The sequence below is a fragment of the Erythranthe guttata genome, chromosome 5 (assembly GCF_056151865.1).
Source record: "Erythranthe guttata isolate IM_541 chromosome 5, IM_541, whole genome shotgun sequence".
NCBI lineage: Eukaryota > Viridiplantae > Streptophyta > Magnoliopsida > Lamiales > Phrymaceae > Erythranthe > Erythranthe guttata.
The window spans coordinates 17,234,367-17,259,958 of NC_142537.1; the positions used below are offsets into that span (position 1 = coordinate 17,234,367).

At 31.7% G+C, this 25,592-nt stretch overlaps 3 protein-coding genes and 1 long non-coding RNA gene across 11 annotated transcripts; 3 read left to right on the forward strand and 1 right to left on the reverse strand.

Annotated features, from left to right (window-relative positions):
* The first annotated feature begins 4,859 nt into the window (after positions 1-4,859).
* LOC105967256 (peamaclein-like) lies at positions 4,860-5,654 on the forward strand. The gene is made up of 2 exons (XM_088817930.1): positions 4,860-5,020; positions 5,338-5,654. Exons 1-2 carry the CDS (start codon positions 4,945-4,947, stop codon positions 5,520-5,522), a joined length of 261 nt encoding a protein of 86 aa, XP_088674056.1. The 5' UTR covers positions 4,860-4,944; the 3' UTR covers positions 5,523-5,654.
* Positions 5,655-6,344: 690 nt separating this feature from the next.
* LOC105967072 (peamaclein) lies at positions 6,345-6,808 on the forward strand. Its single transcript, XM_012991635.2, has 2 exons — positions 6,345-6,497; positions 6,594-6,808. Exons 1-2 carry the CDS (start codon positions 6,413-6,415, stop codon positions 6,776-6,778), a joined length of 270 nt encoding a protein of 89 aa, XP_012847089.2. The 5' UTR covers positions 6,345-6,412; the 3' UTR covers positions 6,779-6,808.
* Positions 6,809-7,868: 1,060 nt separating this feature from the next.
* On the reverse strand, positions 7,869-12,451 carry LOC105967177 (Long-chain fatty alcohol dehydrogenase family protein). Its single transcript, XM_012991764.2, has 3 exons — positions 12,151-12,451; positions 11,582-11,851; positions 7,869-9,913 (listed from the first exon to the last, which is right to left on the reverse strand). Exons 1-3 carry the CDS (start codon positions 12,331-12,333, stop codon positions 8,075-8,077), a joined length of 2,292 nt encoding a protein of 763 aa, XP_012847218.2. The 5' UTR covers positions 12,334-12,451; the 3' UTR covers positions 7,869-8,074.
* A 4,185-nt stretch (positions 12,452-16,636) lies between these two features.
* On the forward strand, positions 16,637-21,112 carry LOC105976399 (uncharacterized). 8 transcript variants are annotated; one of them, XR_016031160.1, is made up of 9 exons: positions 16,648-16,840; positions 17,828-17,987; positions 18,220-18,451; positions 18,899-18,934; positions 19,046-19,147; positions 19,294-19,437; positions 19,941-20,000; positions 20,400-20,474; positions 20,895-21,112. It is a non-coding gene; the product is annotated as an uncharacterized LOC105976399 (long non-coding RNA). The 8 variants fall into 8 exon arrangements; XR_016031161.1 differs by having other exon boundaries at positions 20,898-21,112; XR_016031166.1 differs by lacking the exon at positions 20,400-20,474 and having other exon boundaries at positions 16,637-16,840; positions 18,204-18,451; positions 20,898-21,112.
* Positions 21,113-25,592: the final 4,480 nt, after the last annotated feature.

The following is a 25,592-nucleotide window of genomic DNA, read 5'->3' on the forward strand; positions in this document are numbered from 1 at the left end:
GTTTTGACTTTTATCATTAGCAAGGTTTAAAAGTTTGTGGGATTTGAAAATAAAGTGCCTATAAACAAAAGAAAATATGTGCCTAAAATATTATAGTTATCTTTAAAATATTATAATTCATCATATGAGTAGTTTTAGTGTTATGATTTTATGAGAGTGGATGTTCTTATTTTTTAAAATTTATGAAAGTTTTTAATTTTTAAACTCATATGATTTCTGGAAATTCCAAAATTTTCATAGCTTTTGGATTTAGAACGAATTTCGAGATTCTGAAAATTTTGCAATTCGAACCGGAAATATATTTGTACTTCGAAAAAATTGAATATTTTTCAAAAAGGTTAATTCTCATCTGTTCCATTCGACTTTCATCTCTAGATATAGTAAATTAAACACTTCAAACTTATATAAATAAATAAAGGAAAAAATACAGTTTTCATCCCCCAGTTTTGCACCAATTTCATATTTGGTCCTCCCATGTTCACAAAAAACACATCTGATCCCTTATGTTTAAAAAATTCAACACTTTTAGTCGTTTCCGTCAATTTTCCATTAAAACTAACTGAATCAAATGTGTTTTTGTGAACATGGAGGACCAAATATGAAATTGGTGCAAACTTACAAACTTTACTGGTTTAGTCCCAACGAACTCGGGTCAACCCATTTCCAAGATTTGGGTTTTGGATTGATTCGACCCGACCCGACCCGACCCGCATTTCATCCAAGTAGAATCTCGACCCGGAATCAGATCATTTTCAAAAGTAGTTTTCAGCTGTTGTACAATCCTTATGTTGTATCATTTTCAGACAAGTGTAGTAACCCACAATCAAGTACTAAAGTATCCATCACTGGAAATGTACAAATTGCGTACCACGATTTTAGACCAAAAAATAAACATTAACACGTTTACCACGATTTTAGATTAAAAAATTAAAAAAAAAAAAAAAAAAAAAAAAAAAAAAAAATAGTTGAGAGGGATACTGTATCGATCCATGAGTTGTCACTGTTCTTAATTAGATGTAACAAATTAAATTAGTTAAACATATCTTTTGTTGCCTTTTCTATTTATTCATAATCTACAACAGAAAGAAAAAAGAAAAGAAAAAAAAGGTCAATTAATTTAAATCTCAACATCTAATTAATTTCTATGCACCAAAAAATTTGAAAGCTATGCAATACTTTTACCTTTCAAGGAAAAAAATAATGAAAAAAAAAATGGTATTTCTATTATTCTATGGTTTTTCAAAATATATATTATAATTTTATGATATATTTCGAAATTCCACGTGTAACAATGTTATATTTGATATGAGAAAAATACAACTATCGAAAGGTTAAGTAAATTAAAACCTTATAAAATATTAATTGGTATCAGAAATTCTATGTTGTATTTTTTCTTATAGAAAAATGTATGTTTCAATTTGTTGTTCCTACATGCATTTTAATTTATTGCATTTTGTCAAACTCTCTTTTCGATGTCGCATTTTCTTGCAAAATTTCGAAAAATATTGCGAAAAATTCTCATTATATCCGAATTTGTAACAAGTAATTGTAATGTAATTTCTGCAATATCTATAATTCCACCGATTCCGAGGCATTACAAAATCGGATTGAATACGGAAAGTAGAACTCATTTTTTACTTTCGAAAAAAAATATTTTTTCTCCGAAAAACCACTTTCGATCCATTGCGTCCGATTTTCAGCTCTCGGAATGACGTATTTTTGTAGAATTATTATTACTATTATTATTATTTTTTGATAAGAGTTTGTAGAATTATATATCATGTGTAATATCTATGTTCATGTATCAACACGAATTAAAGACCATTCTCTTATATTATCCAGCTAACTAACTAATTAATCCCATGTAATCATGAGTTGACATTCACAATTCAACGACTAAACAATCTATTGTTTCATAATCTGTCATTAATCAACCTGCCAAACTACATTAATTATTTATTTTAATATATCACTCATTTTCACATAACTCATGCATACCCTAGCTATATTATTAAAAAAAGTCAGCCAAAAAACAAATCAAGTCAAAAACTTTATCTAATCCATTGATTTTATACAATAATCCAAATTAGTAATTATTTAATATGAATGTATATATTGTCAAATGATGTACCTTGGACACGTGTATATTATGTAACGTAACCATGCGAGGCTAAAACAAATGGTTGTTTCTCAAAGTCAACCTCCATAAGTATTTGCAAACTATTAATAATTAATAATCTTTAAATGCTCTTAAATATGGTCCCGTTTGATATATAATATCATTTTTCCTTTATTTTATTTTTGTGAAATTATTATTATTATTATTATTAATTAATTAATTAATTAAATAATTGTACCTAGCTAGATCCATGGAAAAGTTACAATGACCATTAGATTCTTCACATTTAAAACATGGTACGTGGCATGCACTTGTGAGCAATTTTGTTATAGGTTGAATTAGTTTATATATGTATATATACTAATTATAAATTATATATGACATGGTTGAATTAGCTCTACGCGTGAAATATCTATTTCTTTATTTCTTAATCATGAAATAATTATAAAATTTTATGATAATGATGTTATCTCAAATACTGCATTAGGTGCAATGTATTTGGTGCATCATCTAATTTGGATTATACATACAAACGACTTTGTATTACATATGTGAGATTCGCGTTCGAATATCACTACGTGTACATTCAGTGGCGGAGTCAGCATATCAATTTATGTATAAATTCCTTTTAGAATTAAATCTTAATTTTAGAATTATTTGAAATGCTTAGTTCTAAAATCTGCTGCATGAATAAAAATATAGTTTCATGCAAACGCAATAAACTTATTCTGGAATCAAAATTAGGTGTGAATTAATTAATTAAAGTTTATGAGTGAATGTAACTGGAGTAGGCTTTTCTTTATTTTAATAATAACTCTAATTAAGTCAAATATTTATTTATTTATTAAATTTAGTCAGCTGTTTTTAGAATTTACTAATTGAGATCATTATAGAGTTGTACTCCAAAAAGTCAGCCACGTATTGACAACATGTTTCGATCAAATGTGACGATAAAAATTAAAAAAAAATACACTTAATTAATTTTTGGGTTATGTCACGAAATATATATTAAAATTTAAAATCACTAATGACATATTTTTACATCAATATTATATTATAGAGAGAGAGAGAGAATAAAAAAAAAGATTATATTATAGAGAGAGAAAGTAGTCTCAATTTGGATGTGGAATGTTCGATTGTGGGTCGAGATTACCGGGCCAGAAGATCCACTCTGTTTGGGCCAATTCTATCAATGCACAATTTATAAATTTGACACCCCTTATATATTTATTTTATCAATTTGACTCCCCTTATTTATTTATTTTATAAATTTGAATCCCCCCCCCCCCCCCCCCCCCCCCCCCCCCTTTTTTTTTAATTAATTTAACACCTTCTCTACAAGAAACTATAAGGATATTTCAATCCATAAAAAAAGTCATAATAGTCTACTTAGGTTAAAAGGGGCAAAATTGGAAGTTCACTTAGTTTTATTTTTATGATATCATCACTTTCCATCCAAAACTTGGACGGAGGGACGAAAGAGTATGCGGAGACATCTAACGGGGGAGGTAAGAACTATTTTTGACTAGGAGGGGTTGAGTTTGCAATTTCACTGTCTAGGAGGGGTCCAAGTGAAATTAACCATATTTTTAATATGTAAGATAAATTATTGGGTAAATTACGAAACCCCCCCTGAAGTTAGGCTACATAAAGAAAAAACCCCCATCTATTCATATATTACCAAAAATCCCCTGAGAGTTTGTTTCTATTTTACACCCGGATTTTTTTTATTATTTAAAAGAGTAGACTTTACACAATTTCAGATATTTTCTTTTATTTCTCACCTATTTAACCGAAAGTATAATAGATTGTACACATTTTATGTTAAAAAACTCGATCAACAGTTAACGAGAGGGGTATTTTGGTTATTATGGATAGTGGGGGTGTTTTTCGTTATTTAGCCTAAGTTCAGGGAGTTTCCGTAATTTATCCTAAATTATTTATAGACCTCAATATTCAAAAAAAAAATATATATACTAAATAATACGGGGCTTAAAGTTCTTATATCTTTATATAAATCAAAAGAACATTTAAATCCTATTTTTTATTAAATTAAAATAAAATAATACTAATACATGAACTGCACATATAATTTAAAGAGAATTTTTGGATTTTAAAATTATTGAAAAGAAATTATTCATGATAAATTCCTGATTAATTGTTTGTATTCCAAATTTCTGTAATTATCCTAATGATTTTTATTTAAATTTTGGACAAAAATAGAAAATAAAGAAACCAGTAAAGAAAGCAAACAAAACCCCATAACAAAAATAAAAACAAGTAGAAAAGAAACTAAAAAGTGAGCAAATTAAAAAGGACCTCTAACCAAAAAAAATAATTGATCTGAAAGAAAGATTGACAGACTGTCTAATGGCATTGACGTATAGAAACTGTATGCATATTTGTAGTATATGAATAATTAATGAATTTCATGGTGCCCGTGGCCGAGCCAGGATTCTAAGTTCGAGAGGGCTGAATGCATTAAAAAAATTCTAAAGGCGGCCGTTTATGCAATTATACATGAAAATTTTTATATCTCCATATATAAAATAATAGGAATTTAAGAAATGTAAAGCGGGGGCCATGGCCCCCCTTAGCTGTATACCAGCTCCGCCACTGGAATTTTACCTTTACCTAAAGGCACCTCTATTATTTGGATGAAGATGAGAAGTTATGGTAATTTGAACATGATAGCTGATCAACTATCATTTAATTCCTGCTATTATATATACCTCTTCAATATCCCTCAATTTTTTCATAAATAATTTTTAATTTTAATTCATTCTTTATTTTTTATATATATATTTTTTGGGAGAAAATCAATAATGAAGCCCTGGATTGCTGCTTTCTTGTTTGCTATGCTGGTGACGAGTTCCGGTTTCTTCGAACTCACTGCTGCAAGTATTACTCTTGCATTAATTGAATTTTCCGCGACATCTTTTAATTGTTTAATTTATATTTTCCTATGGAATTTTAATTAGTTGTTGTTCATATATAGTATTGAAATTGAAGCCCTTTTCGGAATAAGTATCCATCTGTTTGCGAACCTCTTCAAAAAGTTCGAACTCGAGCTGGAGCTTTTTTTTAGCCCGTTAATTCACGAGTCTAGTGAATTAACCATTTGTAGTGAAATAATAGTCTTTTTTATTACTTGCATCACCATTTATAAAAATCTAACGTTTTTTCTTTTTCGTGTTTTGAATTTGAACTTATAAAAGTTCAATGCAGCCCGAAATGTGAAGTGAGGTGCTCTAAAGCTAGCGCGAAGGAAAATTGCCTAAAGTATTGCGGAATCTGCTGCTCGAAATGCCAGTGTGTTCCTTCCGGAACTTACGGGAACAAAGACGAATGCCCTTGCTATAGGGACATGAAAAATTCCAAGGGCAACCCTAAGTGCCCTTAAGTTTCGTACCTCTCGTTTGTTGTATTTGCTTTTGTCCGACAATTCTACCAAAATTGTTTCGAATAATACAGCGATTTCTGTCGTGGGCTTTTTTTATTTGAAACTGTAATAAAAAAAATATTGTAATAAAAATATTTTAATATTAAACTTCTATTTATATATATAGTATATTACAAATCATTTGTATTTATGCTTTAAAATTATAGTCTTGAACCTTATTCCTATATTGTAAAAAAATGGAGCATCTTTCCAGCTTGCATCCATAATGCAAAGTTTAGGTACAACAGCAAACTTTGCATGCAAAATACACAAATCATTAAAAAAAGTAAAAATTGACAAAATTACTTAGGTTTCGTTTGTTTGGAGAGATTAGCTATTATTAACTAAATAATTCTACTGTCTTGATATTTGGTATCAACAGTAATTTATCGGGTCGACCCACAAATATTATGTTATCATAATTTATCTTGTCTTTGTGGAACTCTTTTAATGAACGTTCCGGAATCCGATAATATAATTAGGTATTCATTAGATTGTTTAATCTAATATTGACTAATCTTATTTTGCCAACCAAACGAGACATTAAGATACTTAAGATAGGTACTATCCTCAAAACCACCAAAGCTACTTTGACAGACTGTATATATAGTTTTATATACATATAGCTTTTGATATGTATATAGCTAGAGGCTTATCTTGGCTTTTTACACCTACCAAACACACCTCTATAAAATAATAACATTTAGGAAACAATTTGTAGTGTATAAATATGTGAACACTAACTCCATCATTAGCATCACACTCGTCACTAATTTTCGATTCCCGTTTGGTTAATCTTCTTCGGGTTTCAAAAGTTATCTCGTTATACTACTTCGATCGAGTCATTAACAATGAAGTCTTGGATCACTACTTTGTTACTCATCACACTAATTCTCGGATCCGCTTTTCTTGAATCAACAGAAGCAACATATCCAAGTAAGGACTCGATCTTAAATAGTATATAAAATCGAACCCTATCGATTCACTATATATAATCTAAACTCTTTTGTTTTTTTGTCGAATATTGTGAAGGCTTTTGTGACTCGAAATGTGGCGAGAGGTGCTCGAAGGCTGGACTGAAGAAGAGGTGCATCAAGTATTGCGGTATTTGCTGTGCAGTATGTAACTGTGTCCCGTCTGGTACTTACGGAAATAAATCCGAGTGCCCTTGTTATAGGGACAAGTTGAATTCCAAGGGCAAATCCAAGTGCCCTTGATTCTTGATTTTTATATTTAATTTTTCTTTTTTTTTTCATTTGGAAGATCGTCATTTTCTTTTTCGAGTTTATTCCTTGTATTGTCAATTTGTGTATGTTTTACTTCTGTCTATATTAATAAGACGATGTAGGGTTTGCTTAAACACTCGATAACGGGTTATCTTGTTTCGATTACGTCGGATTTAATATACATTTATCTATCTTTCTTTGTTTAAAATTCTTTTTATTACCGAAAGAATAGAACCTTGTCTTAGCCAAAGCATACTATGAATCTTGTCTCCAACCAGAAGTCGATCAACTATCCTAGATAAGCATCGTTTAGAATTTCACGTAATTCACAAAATCTACGTATAAACTTTGAACAGCTAACACAATGTATTCGGCCGTAATTCAAACGGTAAAATTTGTTGTGTTCGTGAATAACAGAATCACACAAACTAAACAATACCATTCAGCAGAAATAACAATACACATGTTTTCGCTGAATTAGATATTAAGCTCGATAAAAAAAAAAAAACATGCTTGCATAATCACGTGTTTGGCTCCATTCGATTAGTCTAGAGTCCTAAATACACGCGCACAAACCCATACCAATTTAGTGAAGCAAAGTTCTTAAATAAGTTGGGGGTTCTGACCTGATGATTGGCGTCACTTCTCAGTTGCGCATATTATCAAACAGTTGCCGCGCATCAAAAAAACCAAGTCTTGATCTTCGTCCAAAAACAGAGTCACCGCCAAATATCCTCTTCTTCAACTGCAGATTCTCATCTTGACGGCGTGAACGCATCACAATGAAGAGTTTTGGATTAATCTCTGGCTGAGATGGATGAATTTGAGGCCCATGTTCGTGTTTAGGGTTTGGAGATTTTGGTGGAGTTCGCCCAAATAGCTGTCGGAGATCTAGAGAGAGAAAGAGAGACTCCAGTTTCAGGGCAGCTTCGTGTGTTTCTGCAACTGTGGAGTACGATGAAATTGCAGGAAAAAATATTACATTTTTCTTCTTTTCTTCTGTGGAGTATCACAGTTCGTTATGGTACAACAGTTGATGCGTAATGTACCACCTCTATTTTCAGTTAAATATGTGCGGATCACTTATAAATTAGAATATTTATTCATATTTCTAGTTACTACTATGCAGATCAAATCACAAGCCCTAGTTTGTAATTGTTGCCCACAAGGTGTATGTGAAAATGCCAACAAGAACTTCGTCCAGTTTTATTACACAAGAAAACCACATTTTTCCTTATTTACTCTTACAGGAATAATAATTAATCACAAACCAAACACTTTGTCCTGCTACACAAACTTCTTCCCGCCAAGAATTTCAAGAACAGATTGTGCAGTGCAGTAAGCAATCGCCTGAACAGTAACCATCGGATTCACCCCCAAAGCAGTCGGAAAAACACTCGAATCTGCCACAAACAGCCCCTCCACCTCCCAAGTCTCCCCCCTCGGGTCCACCCCCGACCCCCCCGAATCCACCCCCATCCTACAACTCCCCATCTGATGCGCCGAAGCGATCGGCGTCGAAAGATTCCTCAACGGCCTCATACTCTCCCTCTCCACGAACCCCTCGAACTCCTCACGACTCGCCCCCTTCACTTTCAACACGCCCCCGTCCCTATGGTGGGTCCCGATTTCCTCCGCCCCCGCCGCCGCCAATATTCTCAAAACCCTCTCGATCCCTTCCCTCAGATTCTCTCGATCCAAATCGTCCAATCCGTAGCTTATGTCGCTCGGCGATGCTATCGTTCCCCTCCCTTTATCCCTAGCCAACGCAAACACGTGGGCCGTCCTCGAATACTTAACCATCCTGTCTTTAAAATCTTTCCCCGAAACCCACGGCATCACCGCGGAGAACAATCCGGGGTGCAACGAGGGCGTCTGTATCACCGCACCGTAACCGGACGTTTCAAAATTCGAGACAACTTTCGACATTGCCGTCATGATTCCGCCTTTGTGGCTCCTCTTCTCCGTCTCCGGCCACGAATCTTCCGGGAAGTAGCCCCATGCCATTACCACGGGATGCACATGCAAATTTTTTCCGATGTTTTTATTCTTCAATCCGCTTTTTTTAAGTAGTTGAGGTGTGCACATTGCACCGCAAGCTGTGACCGTCACTTTAGCCTCCACAATCCCAATTTCTTGTCCTCCTTCTTCGTTTCGGAATGTGAATGCAACCCCCGTAGCCCTTTTTCTCCTGTTGACCGTTTTGCCCTCGGTGGTGATCACTTTTAGGGCTTCGCATTCCGATAGAATCGCCCCGTTTTTCGATTCCACAAGATCCACTAACCACGTCTCTAACGTTCCCTTCTTTCTCCCGTCTTTGCAACCCATGCAACACCAACCGCAGTAGTGGTCCGATGGGGCGTTGCGCGGAATATTCCCGACTTGATACCCTAAGCCCTCGCACCCTTTTCTCAAAACCATGTTGTTGAAACCCTCGTCGTCGAATTCCGATTGTACCCCCATCTTCTCGCACACGACATCGAGGGCGTTTTCGTAATTTTTTGATCCGAATAGTTCGAGTCCGTGCTTTTCGCTCCATTCTTTCGTGACATGAGATGGGGTCCGGAACGAGGCGGACCAATTAACCGCGGACCCTCCCCCGACGGTGGACCCCGCGAGAAACAATACGTCCATATTATCGGATGCTACGATCCCGTTTCCTAGGTACATTTGATCCAACGCTTCCCCTTCGAGTAGTGAGAGATTGCTTCTTGCTAGATAGCTTCCCTTTTCGAGCACGACCACTTTGTGTCCGGCTTTCGCGAGAACTCCCGCCACAACTCCGCCGCCGGAGCCGGAGCCAACAATCACCGCGTCGCACTTGAGCACGAACGATGGATTTAATAAAGATCCAACGCTCGTGTTTTTTTCCGAGTAGGGTTTCGAGACGACGGCGGTGGTGAATCCCGAGTCTCGGAGTTTGCGTAGGGATTTTTCGATTGGTTGGTGGCTGAAATTGATGATCCCTTTGTGTAAGGGTCCGAATAAATCTTCTTCTATACTTTTATGATCATTTTCTTCCTTTTGTTCACATTCTTGATATTGTGGTTTTCGGGTCTTGAAATCCGGGTCCGGGCCACAGTAGCCAATTGCTTTCCAGGAAATGTTGTCTTCTTTCTCATCCACCTGTCATGCAAATTAAATGGAATAATTTATATATATAAATCTAACTATATATATCAAATATGAAAATAACTAGTTATTTGTAAAATTAAATTATATCTGGAGATTCTCATAAATAAATTATAATATATAGTAAATCTATATGAATATGTTAAAGAAATATATAGATATTAATAAACAAAAAAAAATCTTATGAAAACAGACAGTGATAAGATATAAGAACACAAAAAAAAAAGAAGATATTCGAGTAATTCTAACGGAATAAAAAAATATAATTTTAAACATTGAATTTTCTCGGGTGAAACGTATATGTTTCGTAGATACTAAACCTAGTACAACATTCGCCCGTAAATTTTATTTTTTCTTAGTGACTTAGGATATATTTTACATTTACGTCAAATATTTTACGTAACTTGCGTTAAATAACGACCATTGTATGCACAGATAGCGTACATACATCACCAGATATTTTCGAAGTGTTCGTTGTATCGAAATGATTCGTATATTGGACCATGCACATGTGTAATTAAAAGAGTGAAAATAAAAAAAGTATATAAAAGTTAGGTTCTTAAATACAAAGTAGGGTAAGGCAGCTCAAATAGAGTCTCAAGTTGTGCTTCACTACTGTCAACTTGCCTGCATTCAATTTGGTTAGTTCTGCCGGACCACACCAACTTAGGTATATACATTGTCACACAAATAATGAATATATATGTATATATATATTTAATTAATTAAGCTCAGTAAATAAAAAATAATAAAATTAAATAAATTGTAGGGTTTTCGGAATTTATAATAAGATTAATTTGGATGGATTGGCCAGTTGTTACTAGTTTTGTCCGATATGCGATATGCGACTCTTATCGGTGCTGAAATATTTGTCGCTCTCGTATTAAAAAAGCTAATAAATATAGAAAAACGAAACATAGAATGTGACTAATATAGATTTTTCATATTTTTTTTTGTACTAATTTTGTTTCAACTAGTTTTAGATTAAGAGTGAATAAAATGGCGAAATTGAGAAAACTGCAATTAATTAGTATTCTAAAGTCACAAATAATTTGTAACTAAGATATATTCACATGAGATAATAATATATGACAAAACCCTAAGTTTAAAATGAAAATATTATTTCTTCAAACATTATTTATTTGTGCTAGCTGGCAATCTAATTATAACATAAAATCAATATTTAAAGACACTTTTTTTTTCTTTTTCAACCACATTTAATATCCAAGAATTTGGAAATTACTTTACGAGATTTTATTTCAAGGAATTAAATATATTTGAGTTTTATTTCAGTGAATTATATATATTACTTTGACCTCTTCCTTTCTTAATTTTTTCAAGATTTAAAACAATATAAAAAATAAATTAAAGATCATATTTTTATATATATTATGGAAAGTAGAAACTATTGATTTCAAATCCACACAAAAAAGCATCATCCAGTTCATGAAGCATGTTCGCATTGAATGGTTTTTCTTCGAAATTAACCAGACAGCTCTGATTAAATTAAACACACACACACACATATATATTTTAATTACCTTGTTTTATTTTGTTTCCGCATTTTATTCTGGCCATGTATATGCTACACCACGTGAAATAAAAGGCGGAAACTAAATAAAACGAGGTAATTAAAATAAAGTAAAAATAGAAATTAATTACCTGAGTGAAGAAAGTGAAAAGAATGAAGATTTTAAGGGCAGAGAAGAGAATTCTCAAGAGAGAGAAACAGCTGTTGGACCAAGAGAGAAGTATTTCCTCTCTCTTCAAATATTCAACTCTCGAAAATCTCTGCAGATACGGAAAATCATCAGACAAACTCTTTCTCCCGCACAGTATGAACGTTCCGATCCACGTCGAAAGCATCTTTACAGCCACTTTCGCTAGCAAAATCTTCGGATGCTTCACTTTCTCTGCTATAAATTCAGCCACCTGCATGCCAACAAAAAAAAAAAAAATTAATTACAAAACCCCCCCTAATTTTATATTAAATTACAAAAACCACCTCCACTTATTCGTAATTGCCAAAACACCCCCTGAAGTTTGTTTCTGTCTTAGTGTGACTTTTCACGTAGTTTTTCTTTTTACTCCAGGGAATAGACTTTTAACATAAGGTATAATAGATTGTACACATTTTATGTTAAAAAACTCGATCAACAATTAATCAGATACGTGGGGGTGTTTTTGTAATTTACCGTTAATTAAAAAGGACAAAAAAGAAAGGGGCTTACGAGGGGTGGAGTTTCAGACATGGAAGCTGAGGTTTGATAGAAATTAGCGACGGATTGAGGAAGGTGAAGATCGTGATCAGAAACGTCAATGGCGGGCAAAAAAGTGTCGCATAAAGCAGTCAGCGCCTCCATATCGCGTTTTGAAAACGCGTTTTTGTAAGTCGTTTTGTTACTCTTCGCCATCTTTCCGTTTTTCTCTCTCTTGTATTTATACAGAGGGAGATTTGGAGAAGAAGGGAGAGAGATACGCAGAGGAGAGAGAGAGAGAGAGATTTGGAGAGAGAGAGAGAGAGTTCTCAACGGATATTATTATTATTATTATTACCCAGTATATATAGATTTGCCAAACTCTGTTTGGCCGGTTTTGAAATTTTGCCAACTTGTCTTTAGAAAAAATATCTTTTTTTTTTCTAAAATGAAATAAAAATAAATCTCCTAAATTAAAATGCCAAAACTTTTTTCTTTAATATTGTATTTGAAAATTAATAGGGAGAAAAACAGTTGAGATATAAATTTCACTACCATGAATACAAATTCATTGAACTTGTATTTGTTAAACCTATGTAAATTAATACAGTCGGGACTTGCAAAATTATATTAATTTAGCGAAGTATAAAATTATCGAATTAATAGCTTGATATGTTTTCAACGAGTTGGGATTGAGAGAAATTATTATTTAGGTGGGGTTATTAATTATTATTGTAGGTGGGTAAATTATTATTTAATTCGTTTTTTGAAAAGGAAAAATAATAATAGTTCTAAAATTTCAACTTGTTTCAGACTTATAGCAATGTGATTTTTTTTTGGGTTTATTAGGGATAACCCCCTTGTTCATATTTTCTAATGAGGTAGATCCAATTAATTTTTCCCTTTTTGAGATACACCCAAATTTGCCAACTTGGCAAAATATATTATAAATTTCCCTTTAATACCCCTGTTTTATTTTTTAACGGTATTTTATTTCCTTAACTACGTGATATGAGATTTGCTGATACGTTGCCTCAAATCACGGAATAAATTTACGTGAGTTTATTGGCCGTTTCTATCAAATCGTGTATAATCTGTTTTGAAGATTTTCTCCAGCGTTTCATCGTTTTTCTATCGTCTTTGAAGATTTTTTCACCGGCGTGGAAATAGGATCGGATTTGAGCGTTCATTGTTGTACGTTGTTAAGCGGGTATGAATGCGTTTTTTTTCGTTTTTTATTTTCGCTATAGGTCCAGGGTTGTCGTGTACGGTGGTTAGACATTTTTAAGAGTTGTGTTGATACTTGATTCTATTAAGTAGAACGTTTTTTAACAAAATTACGTCGTCACATATACATCGTTATTTTTGGCTGATGATATTTGTTTGGAAGAGGATTCACAGAGTTATAAGAGGATGGTTCACGCAGTCGGACCAGAGTTGTTTTAGTTGAGCGTCGTAGTTGGTTTATGCAATAATCTAAATAAATGTCTGATGTGGTCGAGTTCATGAGTTTGATCCATATTGATAGTTGGTTTATTTATTTACAACAGTCGATTTTAGTGTGCTCGGTAGTACATTAAAATATATTTCGTAGTCTTTTTTAATTTAGTGTATGGATTTTTCATTTTAAGTTTATTTTTGATGATATTAATGTATTGTCATTCAAATGTATTTGTAGTCTATTTAATCATTTTTTAGTATTCTGCATTTTTAATTTTGTTTCATGATTTTATGTTTTTTCGATGGCGAATTTCGTACGAATTTTGTTGAGGTTTGGTGGGTTGGTTGCTATAAAGAGGTGTTTACGATGTAATGGCTCGGTAACTTCGGTTAAGTATTAAACCGTTGTAATACAGTAGTATACTATTATGAACACCGTATGATACTACCATTATCATTTTATTATACTATTATGAGATTATTAATGTACTAGAGTTTCTTAACTCGACATATTAGTTTGATTGTGTTATGATGTGTTTTATGTATTTTATCAAACCCCTAGATTGAAATTATGAGATTATTAATGTACTATTTTATTGGTTATGTTGGAATACTTTACGTTGGTTTTGTTCTCAATGTTCTTGTCATTTTAGTGGTATATTGTTTGTAACACAATTTCATATCACTACTATAACCGTAATATACTATCATAGCAGATTAATGTACTATATTGAAATTATTAATATACTATGTGGTTGAATAATACGGGATCCATAGTCGATTAACGAGATCGATAGTCGAATTAGATCAATAAGATAGTCTATTACATGATATAAGGAAAATTACCCTAATTGATTAGTATTTCAAACAAACATATTATTTAGTTTCCATATATATTATTATTTTTTCATATATATTATTATTTACCTTAATCATTTTCATATAATAAGGAAAATTATCCTAATTAATTAACGGGAAAATAGAGAGTGATTTGATATTATTTCAAAAGGTAAAGTAACGGGATTTGTGGGATTTGATTGAGGGTACTTATGTAATTTAGAAAAGTTTGGGTTTTTATCAAAATGGCAAATTTAAGTTTGGGTCTACCCCTATTATTTGAATGTGTAAGGGGGTTATATCTAATAGACCCTTTTTTTTTTCCCGAAATCCTTCTGCACAAATGCATTGTTGGATTATTAATTATGATAAGTAAGCATAACGTAAGTAATAATCATAAAGTTTAACACAAAAAAATCAAATTTAAAGTGAAATATTCAATTAAATGAGAGAGCTACGTACACCCGCCAAAAAATTAAATGGCATTCATGAATTAATGAAGAAAAAAAGCAATAGGGGTGGTTTCCCATTTTTGTTGGTTGTATTTGATTAACTTAATGGCTTAATTCCACTTTGCACCCTTGAAATATACCATTTTGGCACTTTGCACCCTCTAAATAAATTAATAGCACTTTGCACCCTCGAAATACAATAAATCATGCATAATGCACCCCAAATGATTTTTTAAAGCTAAAAAATATAAATTTAATATTTGTAGTGATATTTTTTTAGGATGCCAAATGTCAAATATTTTTTTTATTCATCAATCATTTTGAAACTATAAAGTTCAAAAATAAAAATACATTCCATCAACATATTTAAAAATTATATTGTTTTATCAAAATAAAATATTTTACGAAAAAAAAATCATTCAGCTATTACGTTATCAAGTTATCTGAAAATTATTTTTTTCTTCCAAATATTTTCACCTAATATGTTACAAACAGTGACATAAAAGATCCACAATCGAATAATTTAGTGATAAAAGATTATTTTTTTTATTTGTCTTTTGTAAGATAATGTAGTTTATTTAAATAATCCGGTGTAATTTTTATTTTTTCGCACTTTGTCCGCTCGAAATTAGGTTTGAGGTTCAAGAAAACAACAATTTTTTTTATTTTGTACCCCAAAAAGAAAAACACCAATGAAAAATAAAATTGCCTTTATTATTCAATTGAGGGTGCATTGTGAATGATTTATTGTGTTTTGAGGGTGCAAAGTGCTATTATTATTTTTTGAGGGTGCAAAGTGCCAAAATGGTATATTTCAAGGGTGCAAAGTGGAATTAAGCCTTAACTTAATAGGAGAGGATTCGGGTAGGTGCTACTAATTTAATGAAATAATAACATTTAATAGCGGACTTTAATTTCAGTATTGGGTTTGAAAAAATGTGAATCTTGCCAAATTGAACGTGGTACTAGCCCCTATAACTTTTTAGCGGTAGCCAGGGGCGGACTCAGGGTATGCCTTGGGGAGGCCCCCGACCCTGCAGGAAATTTTTTTTTAGCATTTTTTTTATTATTTTTTGAATATTTTATGTTATTTATCTATTAATATATACACTTTAGCCTCCCAAAGTTCAAATTTTGTACCATTTTAGCTCAAAAAAATATTCTAGCCCCCCATCCAATACCCCTGAGTCTGCCCTCGGCGGTAGCCAAACGAGCCATTAGTGTTAAGACAGTGGACACGATTTATTCTATGCTATATCGGGTAAAATATAGCAGGTAGATTTTAACCATTCATAATATATACACAAACACACACACACACATTGGTATATATAGATTTACAATAAAAATTATATCTGGTGTAAATTCTTCACCGAGTATAGTATAGAAATAACCGAATGGATACTAAGGCATTTAATTTTGTTTCTTGAAATGAACGTTTGCCTACAAATGCTAACCTTTTCCCATTCTGCATTCCTATCCACCTAACCTCAACTAGTAATTGCCACATAAAAAAAAATAAAAAAATAATAATAATAATAATAAAAAAAAAAAGCCAATCAATTAGTTCCTAAAATAGCTAATTTGAAATAAAGGGAGAAATTTGCATAGCAGTTTCTATCACCACGTATGCCAGATATACATCAGTTCCTTGGAAATCTATATATATATAAAAAGACAATCTATGGCCTAATATTTTGACACGTGGCATTTTTTAGGGTTTCAAACCCTAGGCAACCCTAGGGGTAGTTTTTGTAATTCTTATAGTTCTACGGACTTATTTTGTAATTTTGAAATATTCTTTTACGGTTTTTCATTCCTAATAGTTATACGGATTTCTTTTGTAATAGTTTAATGCGGTTTTTCATCTGCCCAAATCTACAAACAAAACTTCTACCCATAACTTCTCTCTCTGTCGTCTGATTTCTGCATCATCATCGATCATCTAATTCCAATCGCCGGGGGAATACCTCATCTTAATACAGACATCAATTGTAAGATTTTTTTTTAGAATAAATTGTTGCAGGCTGCTATTTTCTTTCCCTGGAAAACCAGTAGTTCTGTTTTTTTTTTTTCCTGTCTCCATCCATAGAATCGCCTTATATACTGAAGGTTTGTATGCATGTCGTATTTATTGATTGGAGAGAAATTTTCTTGATGATAAATTTTGAGAGAGTCTTCGACATTTCCGTACTGTTTCTTAATTCGTTTGGCTGAAAATTTTAGAAAATCATCTATGCGTTGTTATTGCCATGGATTCTAATATATAAAAAAAAATTAATGTGCGTATGGCTGAAATTTTAATATTTAAAAAAATATTGACTTTTTTTTTTTGGCCCTGAAATCATTTTGGGATTTTTTTTATGTAGTTTGTGCTGGTAAGTAAATAATTAGTTTGGATTATTGCAATGAAACTTCTTTTCTTATGCGCTTAAGAATAGTGGCAGGAGAACTTCTAATGTTTGTTGCTTCATTGAAAATGTTCCTCACAAACACGAGGGTTAGCGAATTTTGAATTTTGTGACCAAATTTAACAATAATATATTAATAAACTCCGCAGTTCTTTGATGTTCGCTTTTCTTTATTACAGATGTTATTGTAGTTTCGTTTGCAGTTTACTTTCTTCAACCCGCGCTGATAAAAACTGCAACACCATAGAAAAACTGAAACCACGATAGAACCCACTAATCTGACATTTTCCAATACCTGTATTCCACGATAGTCTTAAAATAATTTCTATTAACCATGTTTTTCAAATTTATGTTATGTGTTATGAAAAACAATTTAATATCTGCAACAGTTTGTTCATTCTATTGAGATTACAAGCTCTTTAAATGTATTTGTTTTACTTGCAGGTTTGTCAAGACAAGTAATAATTTATTAAGATGTCGACACAAACAACAATTGGAACTTATTATTGTGCTTCGATTCATTTTTCTGTTGGATATTTGCTGATTGTTAATTATTGTTGCTAATTTCAGGTCACCCACGGTTCATAAATGGTTGAGAGACCTCATTAATGGCATATTTCGCCTGAACTGGTTTGGAGCAAAGAGTTGGAAAGAATGAAAATATTAATGAGGAATACTGGAATAACAGTAGCAACCTTTTTTGGAAGGCGCGGAAGCATCAGTACCACAGGTAAATAATTTGTTTATGAATTGGAAAAAAAAAAACAGAAATGATAGAATATGCAACTCCCCAGCATTTAATAACTAATATGAATGTGATTAATCAACAAATTTTATGCACAACTCTCTAATTTAAGAAAAAGTCTGAATGTTTAACTAATTGCTGAATCCAAGAAACAATACATTCAAATTTGGATAGTAAGATTTTTCGAGTTTTTCCTGACAGTTGTCAGATGGAATAGGTATATGTTACTCAATCACATTTGATGACCAAGTATAATCTAAAGGCTAGACGTAAAGCCTTTGGTGAGGTGCACGTTGATAGCAATATCCCAGAGGCTGAGTTATTGGAAGAAGATGATTGTGTTAACAGTGATGACATAGACGGGCAGAGAGATGATGTCACTACAGACGGAGACAATCGAAATGATGATGTTGATCACATTCAAGAGGTTGGCAGTGATTAAATCGATGGTGAGGATTTTGACCTAGAATTTAGCAAACTTTACGTTTTTTGAAAAAAAATCTCTCCATTTTCACTGCTTCAATATATTTCTCAGTCGTCAAGTTAAAGTATCCCGACCATTCTGGACCATTTAACCCGATTCTGCATCAAACTACTCTTTCGTTTTAAAAATTCCCATCTAATTTCTACGATTAGTTCCATTTCTACTTATTCCTACCCTTCTTGATCTCTTTACGCATCTTGATCGGTTTCAGTATTATTTTTTGAAATCTTAACCTTCTGACCTCTTTTCAACAATTCTTACATTTTTTTAAAAGTTCTCCCCTTCTTCACAATTTTGACGAATTTAAGAGTTATTTTCAAACCTTATCATCTTCGGCGCCTGCTTTAAAAAAATATCAAATAATTCGTTTAAAAAAATTCTCACCAATTCATTCGTTTAATCTATTCCCCAGCCTGAACAAGATGGTGCATTCAGTATCGAATCTAAAGTGAGTATGTAGTAGATATATAAATGCTCTGCTGGTTTTACCTTGCCTTGAGTTATTATGTTTGTGTAATTGACTAATATAATTGTTTGGCCTCACTTTTCCATATGTTAGGTGGACAGAGTATATCTCAGCACTCATGCGCTAATGCTATGATCGCTTTTATGGACCATGACCGTAAAAAATGCGAGCTTACAATATTCTTTCATGACATTGGTGAGGTTTTCCTATATATATATATATATATATATATATATATATATATATATTATTTCACGATTAGATATATATATATTTCACGATTAGATATATGTATTTACCTTATCTATTTGGTTCATATTGAATGTTTCTTATTTATGTAGCGCACAAGAAACAAAATTCCTATTATTTCTCAATTCTCAAAATTAGAAAGTTGTCAACGACGCTCGCTGCGCCGGAGCTTCATGAAGACGTGACAGCTTGATGAAGACCTGATGGTGTATCCATTGTTCTCATAGTATTTGCAGGTAATCTGCTTTCCTCCAAAAACAAAAAAAAATTGCAGGTAATCCGCTATTTTCTCTTATTTTTTAGAATATAATCAGGACAAATATTGCAGCGTTATACCAACCCATTCAGGGTGCATTAATTTTCAATGTATAGTTTTACTGCATAAAAAATGTTCCTCACAGACACGAGGGATAATTGCATTTTGCAATAAAATTTATTGGGTTTATCTAAGGGTTTATCATAAGAATCACAGTGAAAATGTTTTTTACACAATATTATTTCTATTATTTATTCAAGCATCTTCACAATAGTTTTTATCATTTAATTTTTAATATAAATCTTAAACTTTATTTGTTTTAGTTATATAAATTATTCATGACATATTATTTTGATTAAATAAATCTGATGGTGATTTCCAAAGTTATTGGTTTTAATCTTCAGATATCCCATATTCTATTTAACTTTGTATCAGTGTTTTTTGTTAATAATACTGTGATCATTTGGGTTATTGGATGGCCAGGTTAGATTAACTGTTGAACTTGCAGAGCAATAGTGCGGGGAACTTTTTATTGTTGTCTAGGTGAGTTTTGTTTTTGTGTATCTGTTTTTATATTCTCATCCCCTTTGCTATCTCATAAGTTGAGTGACAAAGGATAACTTTAATGTGATTAAAATAAGGGATTCGTTTACTTTCTTCTGTATGTTTATGCGAATACACATTTTCTTTTTCGTTTATATAGAGTAATAATGATGTTTATGTGTCACTTGAGGTGTAAATTAAACCGTTGCACATCTGTATACAATGATTATGATGTTTTTTTAATTTGGCTTATTTTTTCTTCATCTTTAGTAGGATGTTCTTATAATTTTGCTGTTTTTTTATTGTTTTCTAGAGAGCAGACCTTCTATTTTTGGTGCTCTTTTTTTTTCATCATTTTTCTTCTCAATAGCGTAAAATCCCTCTCTTATCATAAATTAGTGTGCACTCAGTGAGCTCTTCTTCCAACTAAAGGGGGTGACATTTGCTGAAGCTCCTTTTTCGGTTTCACTGCAGGTTTTATTCAAATCTTTGTTATTCGACTAGAAATTTTAAGTTGTTTGCTTTTACAATAATTCTGTCTTTGGCTTTGGCTGAGTTTCTCGGTTAAATCTTTGAGTTTCTATATTTCGATTGTTGTGTGGATGTTTATTGTTCATTTTTTGCTCTAAAATCATGCAAAATCTAGAGATTTTAGAAATAATGGATTTGTTTTAGTGTTTTTCTATGAAATCATGCAAAATCTAGAGATTTTAGAAATCATGAATTTTTTTTAGTGTTTAGTATTTATAGGAATTCTTATTTTGGACGTTACTTTCAACTTGTGTTTATATCTTTGTGTCACTTTGCTGAAAATCCTATGCTCAATGTTTGGTTTGTTTCAATATTATTTTGCAATAATTAGTTAAAATACCATTAATCGTATTTTGTGTTCAGCAGGTTAACCATCTACAAGTGTTCGATGCTTGAGGATAGAACAATATTATAAAACCATTCATTTGCATCAACATTTATATAGTGATGTTTATGTGTGAATTGAGGTGTTAAATAACAACTGCACATTTTGTATACAATATTTATGATGTTTTTTTAATTTGGCTTATTTTTCTTGATCTTGATGTTGGTCGAATAAAGTTCACTTTGGTTTTTAACAATATGTAATAACCGTGCATCGCACGGGTGTATTACTAGTTTTAATAATTACTTACTTACTAATTAAATGATATTATTTATTTTAAAATAAATTTCGTCACCAAAACAACAATCTAGTGATGTTACATGTCTTTGTTTGATATACTTTCATTTGTTCTATAATAACTATCTCTTTTTTAAAATATTTTTTTCCATATTATTTGTCACTTTAAACTTGTAATACCGGATTAAATACATTTTTCATGTTTTAACTTTATTAATTCAACTCTTGGTATTAATTCTCTTTTGCCACATCATTAACTGATTAAGATTATTTTAAGTCTTTCTAATTTATTTTTCATAAAATCAAGGCACATTTATTGAAATTCTAAATACTCGTGCAAAGCTAAAAACGACACTTAACAAAGACCGGATGGAATAATACTGTATTAGCATTTGGCAACTGTTTAGTATTTATTCTTCATTTGCTTTAAGCATGCACTTAAAAAATAAAAATCTACCATTTATTACACACTAATTAATGTGGTCCAATACATATCAGATCTAAATTAATATAGCTTATACAAAATTCATAATTAAGGGGGAATTAGACCCTTATGTGTAGTCAATAATTCACTAAACCATGATCATTTTAACTTGGAAGTTTTTACATACATTGTTTGTATAATTAAGTTTATACAATCAAAAAAAAATATCGAGGCGATGCCCCTCGTACACTTTTAGTCCATTGATTCGACTGGATTCGTGGTGGCCTGATTTAGAGAATTGAGTAGGCCTGAACTTGGAATGAGGCCCACGATAACCCTACAAGAAAGAAAAGAACCGGACTTAGGCCGAAGTTAGCACTCCGACGGCCAAGTAAGTAACTTCCTGAAGAAGATATTATGTTTATATATGTAATTGCTATATATGATTTTCTTTGTGTATTTCTCACCTGCACATACTGCCCCTATTTATACTAAAGAAAGGGATGGACGTCAAATATTCTTCAATTTAATTTACCTGTCCAATCGCGGTAATTAGGCATTCGGACCCCAAATTACCTTCAATGCAGTTTAGTCCGACATTCCTCTGCGCCTGTCAGTGGATTGGACGTACATTAAATACCCCCATGTGCAGCTAGAATCATCTCCGGCTGGCCTGGCGAGAAGCTTGGCGGGAGGGTGAGTCAGCGAGAGGCCTCTAGCTCTCGCGGGTTACTCGCGACCCGCAGCTTGGTCCCTCTCGCGTAACGGGCACCAGTCTAATAGGCCCTCTTCTCTTAGTGGGCTTAATGGCGCATTTTGACCTTGTTTGGGCCTTTGGTCTTTATTGATCTATCAAGCGGTAATGTGCTGGATCATCCATCATTAATATTAAGTGTTATTTATATATTTTCTTATTATACTCGATTACTAACACCCTTGACACAAATCTTAGATTCGCCACTCTGATTCCAACTTTTATTTATTAATTGATGGGTATTATTGTAAGATCATATTTTATGTAGCATCTTTGTTGCTTCATTACAACGTTCTTGAGGCCCATACTTATAATTGGGCCCTACTTTGGCCCATTCTGATAGATTAAGTATCAGATCTTTAACAAAGAAGCTTATCTGCATTAGTATATAGTTCGAGGTCAAGCCCAAATTCATTTTGAATTTCTGTTTTAATTAATAGTAAAAAAAATATTTATATTATAATAAAAAGAATTGTAATTTTTTTGTTTATACGTACTTTTTATATTGTTATTATTATATACTAGCATTTTTTCCGTGCGATGCACGGGATAGCATTTCAAAAATTAAAATGATTATTGGGTTAATACATGACAATAATAATTATAAAAAAATTTAGTAGTCATAATGGTAACAACATTAATATTTATACATATTTAATAATACGAACTCATTTTGAAAAAAATATATATAAATTTAATTGTCATAATATGAAAATGATAATTAAATAAATGAAGTAAAGAAGAATTAGACAAAATAGACTGGATAATATGTGATAAAAATAATAATAACAATTATAAAAATATAATGTTGTGGATCAGGACAGTGCTAGTTGAGATTTGGTGTGAAGTAATTAGAGGGACAAAAAATGTCATTAGGGTTTCTTAGGTTTCCCTAACGTTTCTTTCTTTTATATATAAGATGATTAAACTAATATTAATATATATATAAAAACAAAATTAAAAGAAACACCCGCTAGCCGGCTTGTGAGTTCACTGAAAAAGACCTCAAGCTCGACTCGTAGCTCGAAAAACTCAAGTTCGAGTTCGTGCTTTTGTCGAGTCGGCTCATCAAACTCACGTCGGCTCAGCTCATTAACGCCCCTAACATATACGATCATATCTAAGGCACACCGAAATTGGTGCATTAATCATCTCTCTCTCTCTCTCTCTCTCTCTCTCTCTCTCTATATATATATATATATATATAAATATATATATATATATATATATATATATATATATATATATATATATATATATATATATATATATATATATATATATATATATTGTGTGTGAGAGAGAAATAAAACAAAAGAAGATGGGTGGGATTTATTAATATTAATTATCAATTAAAAAGGAACATCAACAGATAATTGAACTAGGAAGTGACCACTACACAATTGGAATAAAACAAGATCATGATATATTTTCTTTTACTTTTAATTTATAAAAAAATAATTAGAAAACCAATAGCATAATTCATAACACGCACATTACTACACCCAACTATGATCCCAAAAAAGGATTCGATTAAATTTAAAGCTTTATAAAAATAAACTAATTTAGCCAGTTTTCGATTTTTGACCGGTCAAAAATCGAACGAGTACGGTCAAGAATCGAGATTTTTTCAATCCGTGAACCGTAAAATATCTTACCACTATAGTCTATACATATATATTATATATATACATGCAGCTATTATCTTAGCAAGAAAACAATCATATATATATAAACAAATCCTACTTCACAAGGGGGAAAAAATTAAAAATTAAAAATTAAAAACAAACATGGAAAAAATTAAATGTTGCATGCATGCAACCTATTCATTCTTGTTTCTACACAACTCAAGAATGCATCTAATTATTTCATCCTTTTCTGCAGAAAACCCTAAAACCAAAAAAAAAATAAAGAAAAAAAAATTAAAGAAAAAGACTGTTATTTTTCTTGCATACAATAACTGAATACGGCTCCCATTAGGGTTTATTGGCCCGGCCCGGTGGCGTATCGTGGCCCATACCAGGGCTATTACCGGGTGTGGTTGGCCTGAAAGCATCTGTCTGAATCTTCTTGTACCGATTCAAACGAAAACCAATAATCTCCGCCGGAGGGTTTTGTTTGTTCGAATCTTGATCGAGTGGATCCCGTGGTTGGATTTTTCGTAGCCGATCATACGCTGATACGTGCCCAAAATGCTGCAGTAGAACCAAAATAACTATAAATAGAAGTAAAACACAATTTTTGTTATGTGAAGAAGCCATGAAAATTTAAATGGGGTGTTCTTGGAATAAATTTTTTTTCTTTCTTTCTTTCTTGGGATTAGAGATTTAATGAAGTTCTTGATGAGATATGTGGGATTATAAGGGAAATGGTGAAGGGCCCACAAAATGGTCATGTTGGTTATAAACAAGGAAAACTAAGGTTAGTGCAACAAGGGTCCTATTTTTGGTAATATTAATGTAATTAATAATGGATCATGCGAATATTACCACATTTGGTAACGATAACATGTTTTCTTGACTCACTATTTTTTTTTTCTTTTTCTAAATGGGTTTTCCTACAACCACTAGTTTATGTGAAGCCTATTGATACGATATATTATTTAATATATCGTTTAATTATTAGTTAGTTAGTATTTTATTGTTAATTAATTAGATTAGTATATTTATGATATATATATATATATATATATATATATATATATATATATATATATATATATATATATATATATATATATATATATATATATATATATATATATTAAGTATTTTATTAGTATAGGTAATTATCTTTTCTAGTTAGATTAGGATTCTAGGGTTTTCTTATATTTAAATAGTCGTCTTGTGCTAGGGTTTTATAATGAAGAGAAAAATATTAAAGAATAGATCTTACGTTTCGTAGGAAATATTTATGATACTCAAGAGATCGCATCACCTATATATATTTAATAGTTTACATTTAATAATGTTTAAAGAGGGTTTTATAAGAACATTATGATTAGACACCACAAAAAGAACACTAAAAAGAAGAAAAAAATAGTATTTGTGACACTCTAATAGTGAGTAATTATCATTAAATGCATATTATCAGATATATTAATATTAAATGACACATTTTTACTAACAAGTTTAAGTTTTTTTTCCGTTGTTGAAGCGGTCTTTCAACATTGTATTAATTAGAGTCGTGCATATAGCACATTATATATATATATATATATATATATATATATATATATATATATATATAAAATGTATTGTG

Coding starts and splice junctions, on each gene's coding strand:
- LOC105967256 (XM_088817930.1), top strand. CDS start 4,945: ATGAAGCCCTGGATTGCTGCTTTCTTGTTTGCTATGCTGGTGACGAGT. Junction 5,021..5,337: donor CTTCGAACTCACTGCTGCAA/GTATTACTCTTG, acceptor AACTTATAAAAG/TTCAATGCAGCCCGAAATGT.
- LOC105967072 (XM_012991635.2), top strand. CDS start 6,413: ATGAAGTCTTGGATCACTACTTTGTTACTCATCACACTAATTCTCGGA. Junction 6,498..6,593: donor AACAGAAGCAACATATCCAA/GTAAGGACTCGA, acceptor AATATTGTGAAG/GCTTTTGTGACTCGAAATGT.
- LOC105967177 (XM_012991764.2), bottom strand. CDS start 12,333: ATGGCGAAGAGTAACAAAACGACTTACAAAAACGCGTTTTCAAAACGC. Junction 11,852..12,150: donor TGTCTGAAACTCCACCCCTC/GTAAGCCCCTTT, acceptor GTTGGCATGCAG/GTGGCTGAATTTATAGCAGA. Junction 9,914..11,581: donor TTTTCACTTTCTTCACTCAG/GTAATTAATTTC, acceptor TTTGCATGACAG/GTGGATGAGAAAGAAGACAA.